Source organism: Zootoca vivipara, chromosome 2 (assembly GCF_965207765.1).
Source record: "Zootoca vivipara chromosome 2, rZooViv2.hap1.1, whole genome shotgun sequence".
In the NCBI taxonomy this organism is placed as follows: Eukaryota; Metazoa; Chordata; class Lepidosauria; order Squamata; family Lacertidae; genus Zootoca; species Zootoca vivipara.
Genome location: NC_142584.1, coordinates 110,695,398 through 110,713,325, shown reverse-complemented (window position 1 = coordinate 110,713,325; position 17,928 = coordinate 110,695,398). Strand labels below are relative to the sequence as shown.

The following is a 17,928-nucleotide window of genomic DNA, read 5'->3' as shown; positions in this document are numbered from 1 at the left end:
CTCAGAGGACACTCCCCTCCTGTGGTTTCAGAGGCACCAGTGCCTTGGACCCAGCCATCGTGAATAGGAGCCGCTGAGAGCCTTGCCCTGCAACTTCAGACACTCATGAATTTTGAGAATCTTCCATGTTTAGAAAATATTGCTTTAATTGCTAGTATTCTCTCCATTTTTTAAATATAACCACTGTGCTAAAATACATTTATAATGTTAATTGCAAAAGCCATTCTAAAGCATTCTGGACTTCCTTATATTTCAGAAATGCACATACCAGATTTATTTTCTTTTGCTCATTAATCACTTGAAATGCTTCACTAAAACTGGTGTAGTCCTAAAATCACTGCGTAAGGACTCAGTATTGCTCACTTTCATAAAAAAAATTGCATATATCAGCTTCTTTACCTTCAATCTCATATTCCTAAATTTCCTTCAGTATATTCTGGAAGCAGGCGTATGTTGGTTTTTCTTCAACTTCTTAGATGCTTTCTAAATCCACACATCATCTAGATCAGGGGTCCCCAAACTAAGGCCCAGGGGCCGGATGAGGCCCAATCACCTTCTAAATCCGGCCCACGGACGGTCCAGGAATCAGCATATTTTTACATGAGTAGAATTTGTCCTTTTATTTAAAATGCATTTCTGGGTTATTTGTGGGGCATAGGAATTTGTTCATATTTTTTTTCCAAAATATAGTCCGGCACCCCACAAGGTCTGAGGGACAGTGGACTGGCCCCCTGCTGAAAAGGTTTGCTGACCACTGATCTAGATGCTCCCTTTTGCCATAGGCAAAGCCCTGCTCCCAAGTCTTCATGATATATTCATAATCATGCCTTTATCATCGGAATGAGACGCCTGCCTTGTCAGAAGGATGTTGGCTTGACTTTGTTCTTCTCCTCCCAGGCCTCAGGGGAAGGAGAACTTAGAGGATCCTCCTGTGGCTTTTCCTCCTGACCTGAAGTGGAGGATCTGGGATTTCTGCGATATCAATCCCTTCCTGGAGGGAGTCATGAAGAAATTCAGAGGTATGAATGAATGAATTAATACTTTATTACGGTCGAAGACCAGCTCTTATAAAAATTCCTTTGGAAGAACAATTCCAAAGAACGTATCATACATGTGACACTTTATTCAACAATAAAATTGATATTTATAAAAGCAAGGGGGGTAAGAGTGCCTAAAGCTTAAAACTTTGGCTTTTTGGTAATTGATTTTAAGGCGTTCGATTTCGCAGTATGTAGCAAGCTTCCTTAGTGCCCGTTTGAGTCCAGTGGGGGTTCTGGATAGGATTACTGTGTCGTCGGCATATAGTAAGACCGAAATGTGCTGGTTTGCGAGCTTCGGTGGATGGAATTCTAAATCATTTAATGCAGCTACTAAATTATTTAAATAAAAATTGAATTGTAGTGGGGCCAGAAGGCACCCTTGTCTGACACCCTTATAGGTTTTAATGGGATCTGTTAGATGTCCTAGGTGGCTGCTCCTAACTCTGAGGCACAAATGATTTAGAGAAATAGAGGCACAAATGATCTGACTGCGGCGAAGGAAGGTGATCCGTGTGCTTTACTTGACCCCCCCTCTCTTTCTCAGCTCCACCAGGTGAGGGGCTAAGTACCACAAAAGTTTCCCCCACCGATCAGGAACCGTTGCCGCAGCCATGGGCAAAGGTGACCCGAAGAGGCCCCGGGGCAAGAGGTCCCCATACGCTTATTTCGTGCAAACGTACCGCGAGGTGCATAAGAAGGAGCACCCGGACGCTCCGGTCAACTTTTCCGAATTCTCCAAGAAATGCTCCGAGAAATGGCTGACAATGTCAGCAGAAGAAAAAGGCATGTTTGAAGACATGGCAAACAGTGTCAAAGTTCGTTATGAGAGGGAGTTGAAAAGTTATATTCCTCCTAAATGGGAGAAGAAAAAGAAAAAGGACCCCAATTCCCCCCAAAGACCACCATCTGCTTTCTACCTGTTTTGTTCTCAGCATCGCCCAAAGATAAAAAGTGACCACCCAGGTTTGTCTATTGCTGATACAGCAAGGAAACTAGGCAAAATGTGGTCTGAGCAAACAGCAAAAGACAAACAGCCCTTTGAACAGAAGGCAGCAAAACTAAAGGAGAAGTATGAGAAGGATGTTGCAGCATATCGTGCCAAGGGGAAGGGTGATGCAGGAAAGAAAGGTCCTGGTAGGCCAGCAGGCTCCAAGAAGAAAGTAGAACCTGAAGAAGATGATGATGAGGAAGAAGACGAAGAAGAGGAGGAAGAATATGAAGACGAAGAAGAGGAGGAAGAGGAGGAGGAAGAAGAAGATGAAGTTATAAAGCTGCTGTAAAGATTTTGTGCTCAAAAGTCAATGATTCTGCTAAGAATGTGAAGTTGAGTGCAGCTCATTGTTACCTTCAGTATAAAAACTGTACAGAATTGTTACAGGTAGGCAGCCGTGTTGGTCTGACGTAGTCAAAACAAAATTAAAAAATTCCTTCCAGCAGCACCTTAGAGACCAACTAAGTTTGTCATAGGTATGAGCTTTCGTGTATCTGAAGAAGTGTGCATGCACACGAAAGCTCATACCTAGTTGGTCTCTAAGGTGCTGCTGGAAGGAATTTTTTTAATTTTGTACAGAATTGTGTATAGGTAATATGATTGTAGGGAGACCTGTATTCTGATGTAAGTAGTAGCTGAATGCCATTACTGTTAGATTTTTAAAAGCTGATATTGTCAAATGTTCAGGCATATTTAATGGTTCTTTGGATTCAGTGACAGCTTGATTTTTTAACAGGGTTAAAAAAATGGTAGTAAAATTGGTAGTCAACCTTGTCTTGTATACTATTGCATTGTATTACTTTTATAACAACTTTGTAATAAAATGATGTACATTAAAAATAAAAAATAGAGGCACAAATTCAGGAGAGGGGGTCTCTGCTTCTCAGAAGACCAGGCCACTGCAGCTCTTCCGTCCATGCCTTATTTTCCCTTCTTTCCCAGAGGCATCTGTTCCGTGAGAGCAGCATGCTGGGCTAGATGGCCTCTTGGCCTGAGCCTGCAGACTCTTAGGAAGTCGCCAGCCCAGGATGGCTGGCTTTTCTGTTCCTAGTCTCAATAAGACACAGGGGTGATGTGAGGGGGAAATATCCCTTTGAGCCATAATCAAATGTAATGGATATTTCTATTTATTGTTCTATTAACAAAAAAAATTGACTAATATCAGCACTGGCAACATCCAACTTCCCACATAATTTCCAAAGGCTGCTGTACCAATCTGTGTCTTTATAAAGAAATTGCTTGACTAACTTTCCATAAGGGGGGGGACGGGACGGGATCGGGGACTGCAGAGCAGATCTTCTTCCTAATGTCCACCAGCCTGACTAATTTTTAAATGGGCTTCTCATTATGCTTCCACTGGCCACCTTTTCCATAAATGTGAGGAACAGTGTAGAAAAAGACGAGTCATGTAGCCCAGGCATCCCCAAACTGTGGCCCTCTAGATGTTTTGGCCTACAACTCCCATGATCCCTAACTAACAGGACCAGTGGTCAGGGATGATGGGAATTGTAGTCCAAAACATCTGGGGGGGCCGAAGTTTGGGGATGCCCGATGTAGCCAATCAGGTCTGGGGAGCCAGGATGGAGTTTTTGCATTGAAGGTGACAGGTGGGAACGGCACTTCCCAGGTTTAACTGGGTTTGGCTTTAATAAAGTTATCTATCTATCTATCATCTATCTATCTATCATCTATCTATCTATCTATCATCTATCTATCTATCTATCTATCTATCTATCTATATCTGGGACCCGGGTGGCACTGTGGTCTAAACCACAGAGCCTAGGCCTTGCCGATCAGAAGGTCAGCGGTTCGAATCCCCATGACGGGGTGAGCTCCCGTTGCTCGGTCCCAGCTCCTGCCAACCTAGCAGTTCGAAAGCACGTCAAAGTGCAAGTAGATAAATAGGTACCGCTCCGGCAGGAAGGTAAACAGCATTTCCGTGCGCTGCTCTGGTTCACCAGAAGCGGCTTAGTCATGTTGGCCACATGACCCAGAAACTGTCTGTGGACAAACGGCAGCTCCCTTGGGCAGTAAAGCGAAATAAGCGCCACAACCCCAGAGTCGTCCGCGACTGGACCTAATGGCCAGGGGTCCCTTTACCTCTATCTATCTATACATCTATCTTGCCCTTCATCTTGAGACTGCAACAATAAATGCATTAACACAATTCATAGGAAAAGAAAGCCATACATATTAACAGTGAAATACAGTTGTCAATTTAAAAGATTGAGCTATCAATTTTCTGCATCGCTCTAACCAAACCACAAGAGATAATTGAATTTGTTCTTGGCTGATTGCTCATAGTTTGCTTGGGAAAAACAAACCATCGGCCCAAATGCCTACCAGGGACTCTCTGCATCGCACTGCAGAACATGGAAGGGAGTCCCTCAGAAGGTGGTGGACTCTCCTTCCGGGGAGGTTTTTAAGCAGAGGTTGGGTGGCCTACTGTCATGAATGCTTTAGTTGGGATCCCTGCATTGCAGGGGGTTGGACTAGAGCAGGGGTTCCCAACAAAATTTTCTCGAGGACCCCTCATCGAGCCGCTGTTGTGACAAGGACCCCCATTAATTCCTAATCCTAAAATTAAAAGCGAGAGCCAAATTAAGAGTCTTTTTATATTTTATATTTATACGTTTTTTTTACAGTTCTTCCTCTTCATCTGTAGGCCTTTGTCATTTTAACGAACCACTTTTTAACCAACGGTCCATTTTTTAACGACGCAAACTGTAGCTTCCGCGAAAAACAACGCTTTGTTTACAAAGACGACTGTTTTGCAAAGAGGCAGCGCGCGCCAGGGAGGAGGGAGGGGAATGGAGAAGACAGGGTACCTGCGCAGTAGCGCACAAATGAAGCCGACGCGCGCAAAGCATCTTGGGGAGGTGAGCGTTAGTAGAATGCGCGCGCTGCCTCTTTGCAAAACAGTAGTGTTTGTAAAGCGCCACCTAACGGCATACAGCAGAACTACTGCCTCTATCTAATTCTAGTTTTGCGCTAGACTCTGCTCATGCAGGAAGCGGCCAAAACAAAAAATCTGCTATCATACGAAATATATTTAATATATTTTTTATTCTAATAGCATCTTGTGGACCCCTCTGGCATAGCTCGCGGACCAATGGGGGTCCGCGGACCACCTGTTGGGAACCACTGGACTAGAGTGTTGGCAAACACCTTGTAGACGCCAGGGCCCCGTGCCCTACCGGCCGTCAACCCTCCGGTGCAGCCAGGAGATAACGACCTAGACTCAAGAGCCTAGGCACGCTGTTTGCAGAATCCACATAGCTTGAGCAGCCAGAGAGAGAGAGAGAGAGGTGTTTGCATATTTACAGGTGTTTATTAAGCATATCTCAGGAGAGAGAGAAATGTGTCCTTTCCTCCTTCATCAGCACAGCAGAGACAAAGCATTAGCAATACACAATGGAAGTGCACAGACATGTGACATACAACAGCTACACGTCTGTACCTTAAGGTGGAACTGAATTCCCAACATCCTCCCCCATTCTGTGTAACCGTTAAGCATCAGTATTTCCCATCTGTAGCTTTTGTATATAAACCTGAAGTTGTTCCTTGTTAACAACTTTGGGCAACAGATCAGCGGGAATCTCGTTACCTGGCATATAGGACGCCTGAATAAGTCATTTCCGGATACACTCCTTTGCACGGTGTAACTTGATATGCAAGTACTTGGTCGTTTGCGTGCAACTCTCGGAAGCCAGCAAAGCCAAACAGGACCTGTTGCTTTGGTACTCCTGTATAGGACAAGTCACCTTGACTCTGACATCCTGAATAGAATGTTGTTGTTGTTGTTTAGTCGTTTAGTCGTGTCCGACTCTTCGTGACCCCATGGACCATAGCACGCCAGGCACTCCTGTCTTCCACTGCCTCCCGCAGTTTGGTCAGACTCATGTTCGTAGCTTCGAGAACACTGTCCAACCATCTCGTCCTCTGTCGCCCCCTTCTCCTTGTGCCCTCCATCTTTCCCAACATCAAGGTATTTTCCAAGGATTCTTCTCTTCTCATGAGGTGGCCAAAGTATTGGAGCCTCAGCTTCACGATCTGTCCTTCCAGTGAGCACTCAGGGCTGATTTCCTTAAGAATGGATAGGTTTGATCTTCTTGCAGTCCATAAGAATCTCAAGAGTCTCCTCCAGCACCATAATTCAAAAGCATCAATTCTTCGGCGATCAGCCTTCTTTATGGTCCAGCTCTCACTTCCATACATCACTACTGGGAAAACCATAGCTTTAACTATACGGACCTTTGTCGGCAAGGTGATGTCTCTGCTTTTTAAGATGCTGTCTAGGTTTGTCATTGCTTTTCTCCCAAGAAGCAGGCGTCTTTTAATTTCGTGACTGCTGTCACCATCTGCAGTGATCAAGGAGCCCAAGAAAGTAAAATCTCTCACTGCCTCCATTTCTTCCCCTTCTATTTGCCAGGAGGTGATGGGACTAGTGGCCATGATCTTGGTTTTTTTGATGTTGAGCTTCAGACCATATTTTGCGCTCTCCTCTTTCACCCTCATAAAAAGGTTCTTTAATTCCTCCTCACTTTCTGCCATCAAGGTTGTGTCATCTGCATATCTGAGGTTGTTGATATTTCTTCCGGCAATCTTAATTCCGGCTTGGGATTCATCTAGTCCAGCCTTTCGCATGATGAATTCTGCATATAAGTTAAATAAGCAGGGAGACGATAAACAACCTTGTCGTACTCCTTTCCCAATTTTGAACCAATCAGTTGTTCCATATCCAGTTCTAACTGTAGCTTCTTGTCCCACATAGAGATTTCGCAGGAGACAGATGAGGTGATCAGGCACTCCCATTTCTTTAAGAACTTGCCATAGTTTGCTGTGGTCAACACAGTCAAAGGCTTTTGCATAGTCCAATGGTTCCCAACAGGTGGTCCGTGGACCCCCAGGGGTCCGCGAGCTATGCCAGAGGGGTCCGCAAGATGCTATTAGAATTAAAAAAAATTAAATATATTTCGTATGATAACAGATTTTTTGTTTTGGCCGCTTCCTGCATGAGCAGAGTCTAGTGCAAAACTAGAATTAGATAGAGGCAGTAGGTCTGCTGTATGCCGTTAGGTGGCGCTTTACAAACACTACTGTTTTGCATTGAGGCAGTGCGCGCATTCTACTAACGCTCACCTCCCCAAGATGCTTTGCGCGCGTCGGCTTCATTTGTGCGCTACTGCGCAGGTACCCTGTCTTCTCCATTCCCCTCCCTCCTCCCTGGTGCGCACTGCCTCTTTGCAAAACAGTAGTGTTCGTAAACAAAGCGTTTTTCGCGGAAGCTACAGTTCGCGTAGTTAAAAATGGACCGTTGGTTAAAAAGTGGTTCATCTCATTAAGAACTGAAAATTAAAACTAACTGTATACTGATGGAGTACTCTGTTGTAACTGTAAAAAAACCTTATAAATATAAAATATAAAAAGACTCTTAATTTGGCTCTCACTTTTTAATTTTAGGATTAGGAATTAATGGGGGTCCTTGTCACAATAGCGGCTCGATGAGGGGTCCTCGAGAAAATTTTGTTGGGAACCCCTGGCATAGTCAATGAAGCAGAAGTAGACGTTTTTCTGGAACTCTCTAGCTTTCTCCATAATCCAGCGCATGTTTGCTATTTGGTCTCTGGTTCCTCTGCCCCTTCGAAATCCAGCTTGCACTTCTGGGAGTTCTCGGTCCACATACTGCCTAAGCCTGCCTTGTAGAATTTTAAGCATAACCTTGCTAGCGTGTGAAATGAGCGCAATTGTGTGGTAGTTGGAGCATTCTTTGGCACTGCCCTTCTTTGGAATTGGGATGTAGACTGACCTTCTCCAATCCTCTGGCCATTGCTGAGTTTTCCAAACTTGCTGGCATATTGGGTGTAGCACCTTAACAGCATCATCTTTTAAAATTTTAAATAGTTCAGCTGGAACATCATCACTTCCACTGGCCTTGTTATTAGCAATGCTTTCTAAGGCCCATTTGACTTCACTCTCCAAGATGTCTGGCTCAAGGTCAGCCACCACACTACCTGAGGTGTACGAGACCTCCATATCTTTCTGGTATAATTCCTCTGTGTATTCTTGCCAGCAGACCCTTTGTTTTGAAATGAAACAAAGGGTCTTCTGGTTTCTCTTTAAGGCTTCCAGACTCAAAAGAGAGCAGGGCAATTAAAGGCACGGAAGTCCTGTCCTCTATTGAGTCTGGCAACCCTACATATACCCCAGAAGGATTACAGGTAGGTAGCCGTGTTGGTCTGGATAGAAGTAAAATAAAAAAAATTCCTTCAGTAGCACCTTAAAGACCAACTAAGTTTTTATTTTGGTATGAGCTTTCGTGTGCATGCACACTTCTCCAGAAGGAGGCAGTCTCCAGCAGAAATCCTTCCATCAGGATATCTGTTAATGGTCACTGATTGTTTTACCTGGGCAGCTTGGCCATTCTTTTGTGATGGTAAATACTTTGGCTCCTGAATCCAGGTTACATGCTCACCGTGTTCATACACAAAAATGCCCTTAAGACAGGATTTGCAAGCAAAAGGAAAATGGGAGGGCTTTCCTCATTTGACTCCCTTACTGCAGAGGAATATTTGAGGTCATTGGGAGAGTCAAAATGGCTCCCCATACTATTTCAGATACATGGTTCATATATGTAGATATGTGTGCATTAATGAGTGTTTATTCTATATTCAAAACCTTAAGATTCTTATAGCAAAGTGATGTTTCACTGCCAAAGGGCTGCATTTATTGAGAAAATAGGGCTAAGTGAAAGCACTTGCTGTTAATAGGTGCCCTGCGGTGTGATTGGCAAATATATGGATACCATTTAGCTGAGCAATGTTTGCAAAGGCCGTTTGCAGAGTTGGTTCCAGAGGTTATTGTATATTTCAACAGGTGGAATGTGGCATACAAACATTATCAGATGCTGGCGATTTTGTCAAAACGACTCACTAAAGATTGACACCGGGATGGAGGCCTGGGCTGTTTCCCCTCTGTATGTGGTGGCTGCTAACTAGAAAGAAGAAGTCAATGGAGTCGGGGGAGGGGGGCGGCAGTTCATTCATTAGCTTGCAAAGTATTCTGAGGCTGACATGCTGATAGTAAACAAAACAACAACAACAAACTCCAATAGAAAAAATCCTTCCAGTAGCACCTTAGAGACCAACTAAGTTTGTCATAGGTATGAGCTTTCGTGTGCATGCACACTTCTTCAGATACACAGATTCTTCAGATAGATAGATAGATATTTCCATCACATAAAAACTGCTTGGGGCTCCACCCAACTCCAAGGCAGCAGAGATCCTGAGCAATCACATCTGAATTTCCTGGAAAAGACACACGCCCTGGAAAGAAGGAAGAAAACCAAGTGAGGATTGAACCAAAGGTCAGCCTCTTTCTTTGGCCTAAGCCCCACCCACCCCGGCCTGATGTCCATTGTCCTCCCTGGCCAAGGGCAGGTCAAAGGCGGGCCCAAGAAGGTGGGAGGCACCTGCCCAGGTGAGCTCTCCCTAGGTGTCGCAAACCCCGCCCACCTGTGGGGAAGGGAGGGCGGGAATTGCAGACTTAAAAGAGAGAAAACGAAACCAGCTGTCTCTTGTTGGCGAGGGAGCAGCCATGGCTGCTTCTGAGGGTCCCGTGCAGGATCTCTGCGAAGAAGCCACTTGCTCCATCTGCCTGGATTATTTCAGGGATCCAGTGATCATTCATGAATGCGGGCACAACTTCTGTCAATCCTGCCTGATCCAGTGCTGGGGGGAATCCGAGGGAGAGGCTTCCTGCCCTCAGTGCAGGGAAACGGTTGAGCAAAGCAGCATCACGAGAAACCAGCAGCTGGCAAATGTCGTGGAAATAGCCAAGAAATTCAGTAATCTGGTGGGAAAAGAGGAGGGAAAAGGAAGGGTCTGTGAGAAGCACCAGGAGCCCCTGAAGCTCTTCTGCAAGGAGGACGGAAGCCCCATCTGTGTCGTGTGTAATGTATCTAAGGAGCACAAAAGCCATGAGGTGATTCCTCTAGAGGAGGCGTCCCAGGAGTACAAGGTGGGAAAAGGCAGTGGGTCTTTCTTGGGGGTGGAATAGCTGCAGACAAGAGGGGCTTGCAAAAATAAAAATAAAAATATTGTAATGTAGTCACTTGAAGTCCAAAAGGAATTATCCAAAAAGAGATCTTGTGCAGCCTGATAAAACTAAACTTCTGAAACTTTATACAATAAACCTTTCTTTTTCTTTTTGAGGGATTAAAGTGTGCTCCCTGGCCCCCTGAATGAATGCCCAGGAGGATTCCCCTACTGAGCGCCTGAGGGCCCCAGTCCTGCCACTCACCACCTGGCTCCATAAAGGACTGCTGTTGCTGCTGCTGGGCAGGGAGGGCTCCGTTTTTTGTTTGTTTGTCTTAAATTGCTGTTATTTTTTTACCTATGTCATTTTAAACTGTGGTATTACTGCTGTATTCTTAGTTTTAGATTAATGTGGAAATTGTTTTCCATATGGTAGGAGTATTTTTTGATGTGGTTTATTTATTGTTTTTGACTTTAGTAATTATGTAAATCTGTCATGTTGTAAGTCTCCTTGAGCATTTTTTTTAACTGTGGAAAGGCGGCATACAAATAAAATGCTGGAGTAACTCTCCGGGGATGAAAGATTACATCATCTAGGATTAATTTAATAAAACAAGGAGGGGGGAGATGTTGGAGGTGTGTTCATTCTGGGGGATAAATAGGAAAAACCCACATGTTTCTCAGCTGTGATATAGGGCAGCCCCATTTCTGTCTCATCTGGGAGGAGAAAGGGGAACCTCTGCAAAAGACCCAGGGATGTGGGGCAGGGAGCAAACATGTAACCCAGCCAAACTTGGGCTTTTTTTTTCCAGGATCAGATCAGCAGCTTCCTAGACAATTTGAGGAAAGAGAGAGAGAAAATTCTAGTACTTAAAGCAGACACAGAAAAGGAAAGCCAAGGCCTGCTTGTAAGCACCATTGTTACTTTACGGTGAAAAAGTGCTATAGTCTCTAGAATCAATATCTGGGGGAAACTGAATATGGATTACAAAAAGGGGTTTCTTTTTTAACAGCCTTATCTCTCATTTAAAGGAGGAGGGCTTGTGTTTATGAAGCTCTTTCTCTGCTGAGTATTGGCTTTATCTCTCTAAAATATCAGGCAAGCCCTTCCAAGGGAATTTGGGTAACTGGCCTCTTCATCCTGCAACAGCAGACTAGATGCCTGATATTGGCCCACTGTTCTCTTCTTTCAATCTCCTTCCTGCAGAAACAAACAGATGCAGAGAGGGAAAACACTGTGGCTGAGTTCAGGCAACTGCGCCGGTTTCTGAAAAAACAAGAGAAACGTATTCTGGCCCAGATGGCAGAAGTGGAGAAGGAGATTGCAGCAAAAAGGGAGGAGCACCTGGCCAGACTCTCCGGGGAACTCTCCTCTCTTGACAGCCTCATCTGGGAGATGGAGGAAAAGCTTCAGGAACCAGCCAGTGAACTCCTGCAGGTCAGACCTGGTCTTGATGCAAGAGGGTGGAGTGTGCTGCTTCAAGCTACAGGCAGCCCCCAGCCCCAAAGAAGCTGCTTTAAAGAAAACAATTGGCACATGAAGGGTGAAAGGCCTGGGGTCACAAAAGGGGCTCTTCTAGATCAAACCACAGGCCCCTTCAGTCCAGCATCGTGTTCTCGCATTGGCCAACCAGAGGTCTCTGAGAAGCCTAAAAAACCAGTAGTGCTCTGTCCCCCTGAAAGTGTTTCCCTGCAAGTGGAAGTCAGCTGCTTAGTATTGATAACTGATTGGGGTTATCCGGAGATTTGAAGCACGTTGTCAGCAATATGCTGGTGACTCTCCTTTACATCTGCAGGTGAGGCAGTGGAAGTGATGGACCAATGTCTTGCTCGGTAATAGACTGGATGAGAGCCAACAAACTGAAGCTCAATCTAGAGAAGACTTAAGCGCTATAAGTGGGTGGTTCCCAAGACCAGATGTGTGGGAGATGGCCTGCTCTTGATGGGGTTAGCCTTCCTCTGACGGAGTGGGCACATACGGTAGCTTGAGGGTTATATATGGGGCTGCCTCTGAAGACAGTTTGGATTATTTAGTTGCTTTAATTTTATGTTTATATTATGAATTTTATGTTTTTATCTTGTGATTTTATCTTGTGAACCGCCCAGAGACCTGTGGGTATAGGATGGTATACAAAATTGATAAGAAAAACAGCAACAACAAACTGATCACAGTGCTCTGTGTAGAACTGGATCCACTGAAATCTTTCTTCCTTCTTTCCTTTCCTTTCCTTTTTCTTTCTTTCCCTCCAGGATATTGGAAGCTTCTTACAGAGGTAAGTGATGGAAAACCCCTACCTTATTCTGATGCTTCAAAAGTTCCTCTTGTAACAAGTGAGAAACTCCGTTTCCAGTTCCTCTTCCATTTCACAAAATCAGTCAGAAACAGGGACATGTTTTCATTTTCATTCGTATCTATTGGTTCCATCTACAATCACAGACAGGAAGCCATTCCCACTTTAAAGCCCTTTGCAGCCTAGGACCCTCTTACTTACAGGACTGCCTTTCCTGGTATGTCCCGCAGAGGACCCTAACGGGGCCGGCCCTAAGGCAAGGCTGGGTGGCGCAAAGCGCCAGGGTGCCGGGCTGCCGGGGGGGGGGTTGCTGCGCTGCTACATCCGTGCGGCAGCCGCGCTCGGAAACGGGGGGGCGCCGGAGGGATAGTTCCTGCCAGGGCGCCAGCTATGCTTAAGACGGCCCTGGACCCTAAGGTGCATGAATAATAGCTTAAGGGTCCTGGGCCTTAAAGAAGCCGGATTATCCTCCACCAGGGCCAGGGCTTTTTCAGTGATGGCTCCAACCTGGTGGAATGCTCTGTCCCACGAGACTAGGGCCCTGCAGGACTTGACCTCCTTCCGCAGGGCCTGTAAGACAGAGCTATTCCGCCTGGCCTTCAATTTGAATGAGCCTGATCCTCCATTCCCTTTTCCCTTTCCTTTTTCTATTAAGAAACCCTTCTGGAAACCCAGATTTAAACTCTTCCCTGGTCTCCTTGCTAGCCCAAGCAGGACCAACTTGGCCAGTTAGTCCTGGCGATCACTTGATGTTTACAGAACTGGGTCTCCGCCCCCACCCCACCGCCCCCCAAAAAATCACTGAATTTTTTGAATTTTATTGACATGGATGCTACATTTATGTTGTATTTTATGCTGTTTTTAAGCTGTTTTTTAAGTCATTCTTAATTAATGTTTTGTATTTGCAGTTAGCCGCCCTGAGCCCAGTTTACAAATCGGAAAGGGCAGCTTATAAATAAAATATTATTATTATTATTTAATTAATTACATATTTCTGAAGGCCTTTCTCTACGAAAGGGGGAACACCCCAACGGTGCTTGTAAATATCTTCACTGTAATTTAGACTTAAATATCCAGTATGTTTAAGGCTCCTGCAGGTTCTTCCTCAGATGTAAGAGTGTGAGAAACGGTCTTGAGAATCTTCCATGTTCAGAAAATATTGCCTTAATTTCCAATATTTCTCCCATTTTTCAATGTAACCACTGTGCTAAAATACATTTATAATGTTAATTGTAAAAGGCACTCTAAAGTAGTATGAACTTTCTTGTGTTTTAGAAATGCACAAAACAGATCTATTTTGTTTTGTTCATTAATAACATGAAATACTTCACAAAAATGGGTGTAGTCCTAAAATCTGTGTATGGACCCAGTATTGTTCACTTTTCTTCAAAAAAAACTAATTTGCATATATCAGCTTCTTTACCTTCAACCTCATATTGATATATTTCCTTCAGTATATATTGGAAGCAGGTTTGTGTCGGTTTTCCTTCAACCTGTTAGGTGATCTCTAGTCTAGATCCACACGTCATCTAGATGCTCCCTTTTAGCATAGGAAAAACCTGCTCCCAAGTCTTCATGATATATCCATCATGCCATTATCATCAGGATGAGACACCTGCCTTGTCAGAAAGCTCCTTGCATTGGAAGGATGTTGGCTTGACTTTGTTCTTCTCTTCCCAGGTCTCAGGCAAAGCAGAAATTTAAGAATCCTCCTGTGGCTTTTCCTCCTGCCCTGAAGTGGAGAATCTGGGACTTCTGTGATATGAATCCCTTCCTGGAGGGTGTTATGAATAAATTCAGAGGTAGTAAAGAAGGGTGGAAAGTATTTTATACTGCATGTTTAGAAGTGTTCATGACAGGCTCCGGGTCATTAGCAGTGCCAGGAAAATGGAAGGCTTATTTATTTATTCTCTTTCAGTATCTAGAAGCCACACTTTCATATGTAGACGACTCACAATTGATTTTTCTTATTGAAAGGGGACAGTAAACCCTTCTTGCTGGGATCTTGGGGGAGCCTCCCAGATTCCAGTCAGCAAGATAAAGGGCTTGAAAGCTCTTTCCACGAAGGGTTTAGCCACCACTCAAATCACTTTTAAGACCTCTGCCATGATTACTGGTCTCTGAGAGGCTCTTGCGAGATCTCAGATTGCAGGGGTGATTCCGGGTGTTGTTCTGACTTTGCACGATTTTCCTTTATGCACAATCCCCAGGAATGTAACCCTCCCTTAAGTTGCCAGTTGTCTGTAAAAAAATTGTACTTGACCACTTCACAATTTCTCAGCCAGGCTTTGGGTGCTTTCACACATCTCACTTTTTGGGAATTTCTCCTGTTCCTTTGGCCCTGAGATTGATGTAAGGGGGGCAGAAGGAGGAAAGAAGGGGTTGCTGTCCCAGAAGCAGAGGGGACTGGGGTTGAGGCCTCCCATCCTGGAACAGGAATGTCTGGATCTTGTTGTGGATGGGGAGATCTTCTGGGGGGTCTGTCCTCCAAGATTTGGGAAGGCCTGAACCTTGACATCATTCCTGCCCTGGTGATGCAGGGTGAATTTCAGATAGTTTTAACTGCAACTCCCATAATCTCTAGCTGGCGTGGCCAGTGGTTTAGGGATGATGGGACTTGTAGTCCACAACTACCCTGACTACAATCTCATGAGCTTATGTTGTTCTTTCCAGGTTTGTTACCTGAATGATGGTGTGGTGCTAAATCTCGGTTTCTTTTCCTCTTCCAGACACTGTGGAATATGAACTTCAGCTGCGAAAAGGTACATTTTCGGGTCAAACAGAGGCACAAATTCGGGAGAGAGGGGATTCGCACCTCAAAAGACCAGGCAACTGCAGCTCTTCCGTCCATGCCTTTTTCTGTGCCAAATGTCCGTAAGACACCCAGGGGTGGTGTGAGGCCAAATGCTCCCAGCACATGAGGGGGAAATACCCCTTGGAGCCATACCAAATCACCACCCCTTTTAAGTAAGAGTAAGGTTTAAGAGTGGGAAATAGGGGGAAGGCAAAAAGTGCATGACCACAAATAGCTCAGAAAATCACTGCAACAGCCTTTGGGGGCTAGAAGGTAAAAGGGTTCTGGTGTCAATGGCAGGGAGCTGGGGGCTGCCTGAGTGTCAACTCCAGGGGTCCTGCATCTCTGCAAGATGGGGGTCTTCCCTCTGATATTTTATTGGAGGGGAGACATGATTTCTCTGCTTCAACATGATGGTGGACTAGAAAACTTTAGTAAAAATCGCTTTTTGACTACCTTTCCATAACGTGGCAGGAGGGGGGGGGAGAACTGCAGAGCAGATCTTCTTTCTATTGTCCACCTACCTCACCAATTTTTAAACGGGTTCCTTCCATTGATGATGCTTCCACTGCCCACCTTTTCCATAAATGTGAGGAACACTGAAGAAAAAGATGAATCTCATAGCCAGTCAGGTCTAGAGAGCCAGGGTGGGGTCTTTGCATTGAAGATGACAGGTAGGAATGGCACTTCCTAGGTTTAACTGTTTGGCTTTAATAATGTTACAGGTATTTAACAATTATATATACACACACAGACACACACAGACACACACACACACACACACACACACACACACACATATAGGGATTGCAACAATAACTGCATTAAAACAATTCATAGGAAAAGAAGGAGATTCATATCAACAATGTAATAGATGTCCATTTAAAAGATAGAACTATCGATTTTCTTCATCACTAACCAAACTGCAAGAGATAATCAAGCTTGTTCTTCGCTGACTGCTCATAGTTTGCCAGGGGAAAACAAACCATAGATCCAAAGGCTACCAGGGACTCCTGCAGAACATGGAAGGTGGTGGACTCTCCTTCCTTGGAGGTTTTTAAGCAGAGGTTGGGTGGCCCGCTGTCATGAATGCTTTAGTTGAGATTCCTGCATTGCAGGGGGTTGGACTAGAGGACCCTAGGGGTCCCTTCCAAATCTACAATTATACAATGCACTTTCAAGAATCCCAAGTAGGACATTTCACATAGGGGTTGGGGAAGCCTAACCACTTTCTTGCTTTTCAGAAACTACCTGGAAGGATGGAGTATAACATAAATGTAACTGAAACGGGAAACTTGAATGGTGGTTACAAGGAGGAGGATGCCAGTTTTACCTGGCATGTCCAGCATGGTCTGCCCCTTCTACCATGAATGGTGGGGGTGACCTTAGACAAGCTGCTGTCTCTCAGCCTCAATCCTCCCATCTGAAAAATGGGCAAAGTAAGGTTGACTCAACTTACAGGGTCATTACAAAGGTTCTATGTAGATAATGTGTGAACCCTTGAAAGAACTGCAAATGTTTCCAGAAGTTGATGGAGTCCCTGTTCATTTCAGAGGGGATGCTATTTCTGTCATGTACCAAAAGAAAAGTCAGCTTCCCAGTTGACATCGTTTCTCTTCTCTTTCCTCATCTGCCCCCACAGAAAATGTAACTTTGGATCCAGACACAGCAAATCCTATCCTTATCCTGTCTGAGGATCGAAAGAGTGTTGGAGAGGGAGAAGTGAGTCAAGACCTGCCAGACAACCCTGAGAGATTTGACACATTTGGCTATGTGCTGGGATGTGAAGGTTTCACATCAGGAAGACATTTATGGGAGGTCATTGTGGGAAGAGAGGAGGAGTGGGGGGTGGGGGTTGCCAGAAAGTCTGTGAAGAGGAAGGGTGTTCCTACTGAAGGGATCTGGGGTTTGGGGAAGATGAGCGGTGGGTACAAGTACTTCTTCCCCCATGAGGACTTCGTTCCAAGTGAGGAGCCCAAGAGGATCCGAGTGACCCTGAACTGTGAAGGGGGGCGGCTGTCCCTTTACAATGCTGATACAGCAGCCCTTCTCCACTCATTCTCAGTAGCCTCCTTCTCAGGAGAGACCCTCAAGCCCTTCTTTTTCGTGAGCGAGGAAGCAAACCTGAGCCTCTCTTGACTGAGGGTGGAGACAGACAAGCGTATATTCATTGCCATTATGACGTATTCAGTCTCCTCTTCAGGACTGAGCTGACTGGCACTTGAGAAACCACATTTGCAGAACTGTGATTGGCCATCCCTTGTGTCCATCATGATGCAACTCTCCCTTCTCAGGACAGCTTTGTAAATGACACTGATTGATTGGGTCCCCTGTCAGTCCCCAAACTGGCCTGTTCTCTCTCCCTTGGGAATGGGCTATTTCTGTCAGTGCAGGAGGTGCAAAGGGGGGGAAAAGCAAGAAAATGATTTAGGAAACAACCCCCCTCACACACACATTCCTGTTTCAATGTAGTTCTCTCTCCAACCTCCAATTCTGACAAGTTTTCGACAGACAATACCATCATCTTTTCTGAATAACATCAAAATTATGCACGAACATCACTTAAATCCTTCCTCAGCCTCAATCCTGAACTCAGATTCCCTTTTCCTCCCCCAACATCTTCACTGGCCAGGGAGATTAAAGTTCAAAAATCCCTTTTTTTGCTACTCCTCCGGGAAGCTTATGTGGCAATTCAGCAAAATCTCCATATCTAAAGAGACTTTTTGTGAGTTGAGTACAGTTGCCCAAAACTCACGCACAACTTACTTGCGATCAA

At 44.9% G+C, this 17,928-nt stretch overlaps 1 protein-coding gene and 1 pseudogene across 2 annotated transcripts; both read left to right on the top strand.

The window, feature by feature from the left end:
• Positions 1 to 907: 907 nt before the first annotated feature.
• Positions 908 to 2,245, top strand: LOC132591581 (high mobility group protein B2 pseudogene; annotated as a pseudogene). The gene is made up of 2 exons (XR_015948509.1): positions 908 to 1,019; positions 1,585 to 2,245. The product of XR_015948509.1 is annotated as a high mobility group protein B2 pseudogene (transcript).
• A 7,252-nt stretch (positions 2,246 to 9,497) lies between these two features.
• Positions 9,498 to 17,560, top strand: LOC118081009 (E3 ubiquitin-protein ligase TRIM7-like). Its single transcript, XM_060270985.2, has 7 exons — positions 9,498 to 10,050; positions 10,880 to 10,975; positions 11,275 to 11,505; positions 12,318 to 12,340; positions 14,039 to 14,160; positions 15,088 to 15,120; positions 16,795 to 17,560. The coding sequence occupies exons 1-7, from the start codon at positions 9,628 to 9,630 to the stop codon at positions 17,289 to 17,291; spliced, it is 1,425 nt and encodes a 474-aa protein (XP_060126968.2). The 5' UTR covers positions 9,498 to 9,627; the 3' UTR covers positions 17,292 to 17,560.
• The last annotated feature ends 368 nt before the right edge of the window (positions 17,561 to 17,928 follow it).

Coding starts and splice junctions, on each gene's coding strand:
- LOC118081009 (XM_060270985.2), top strand. CDS start 9,628: ATGGCTGCTTCTGAGGGTCCCGTGCAGGATCTCTGCGAAGAAGCCACT. Junction 10,051..10,879: donor AGGCGTCCCAGGAGTACAAG/GTGGGAAAAGGC, acceptor TTTTTTTTCCAG/GATCAGATCAGCAGCTTCCT. Junction 14,161..15,087: donor TGTTATGAATAAATTCAGAG/GTAGTAAAGAAG, acceptor TTCCTCTTCCAG/ACACTGTGGAATATGAACTT.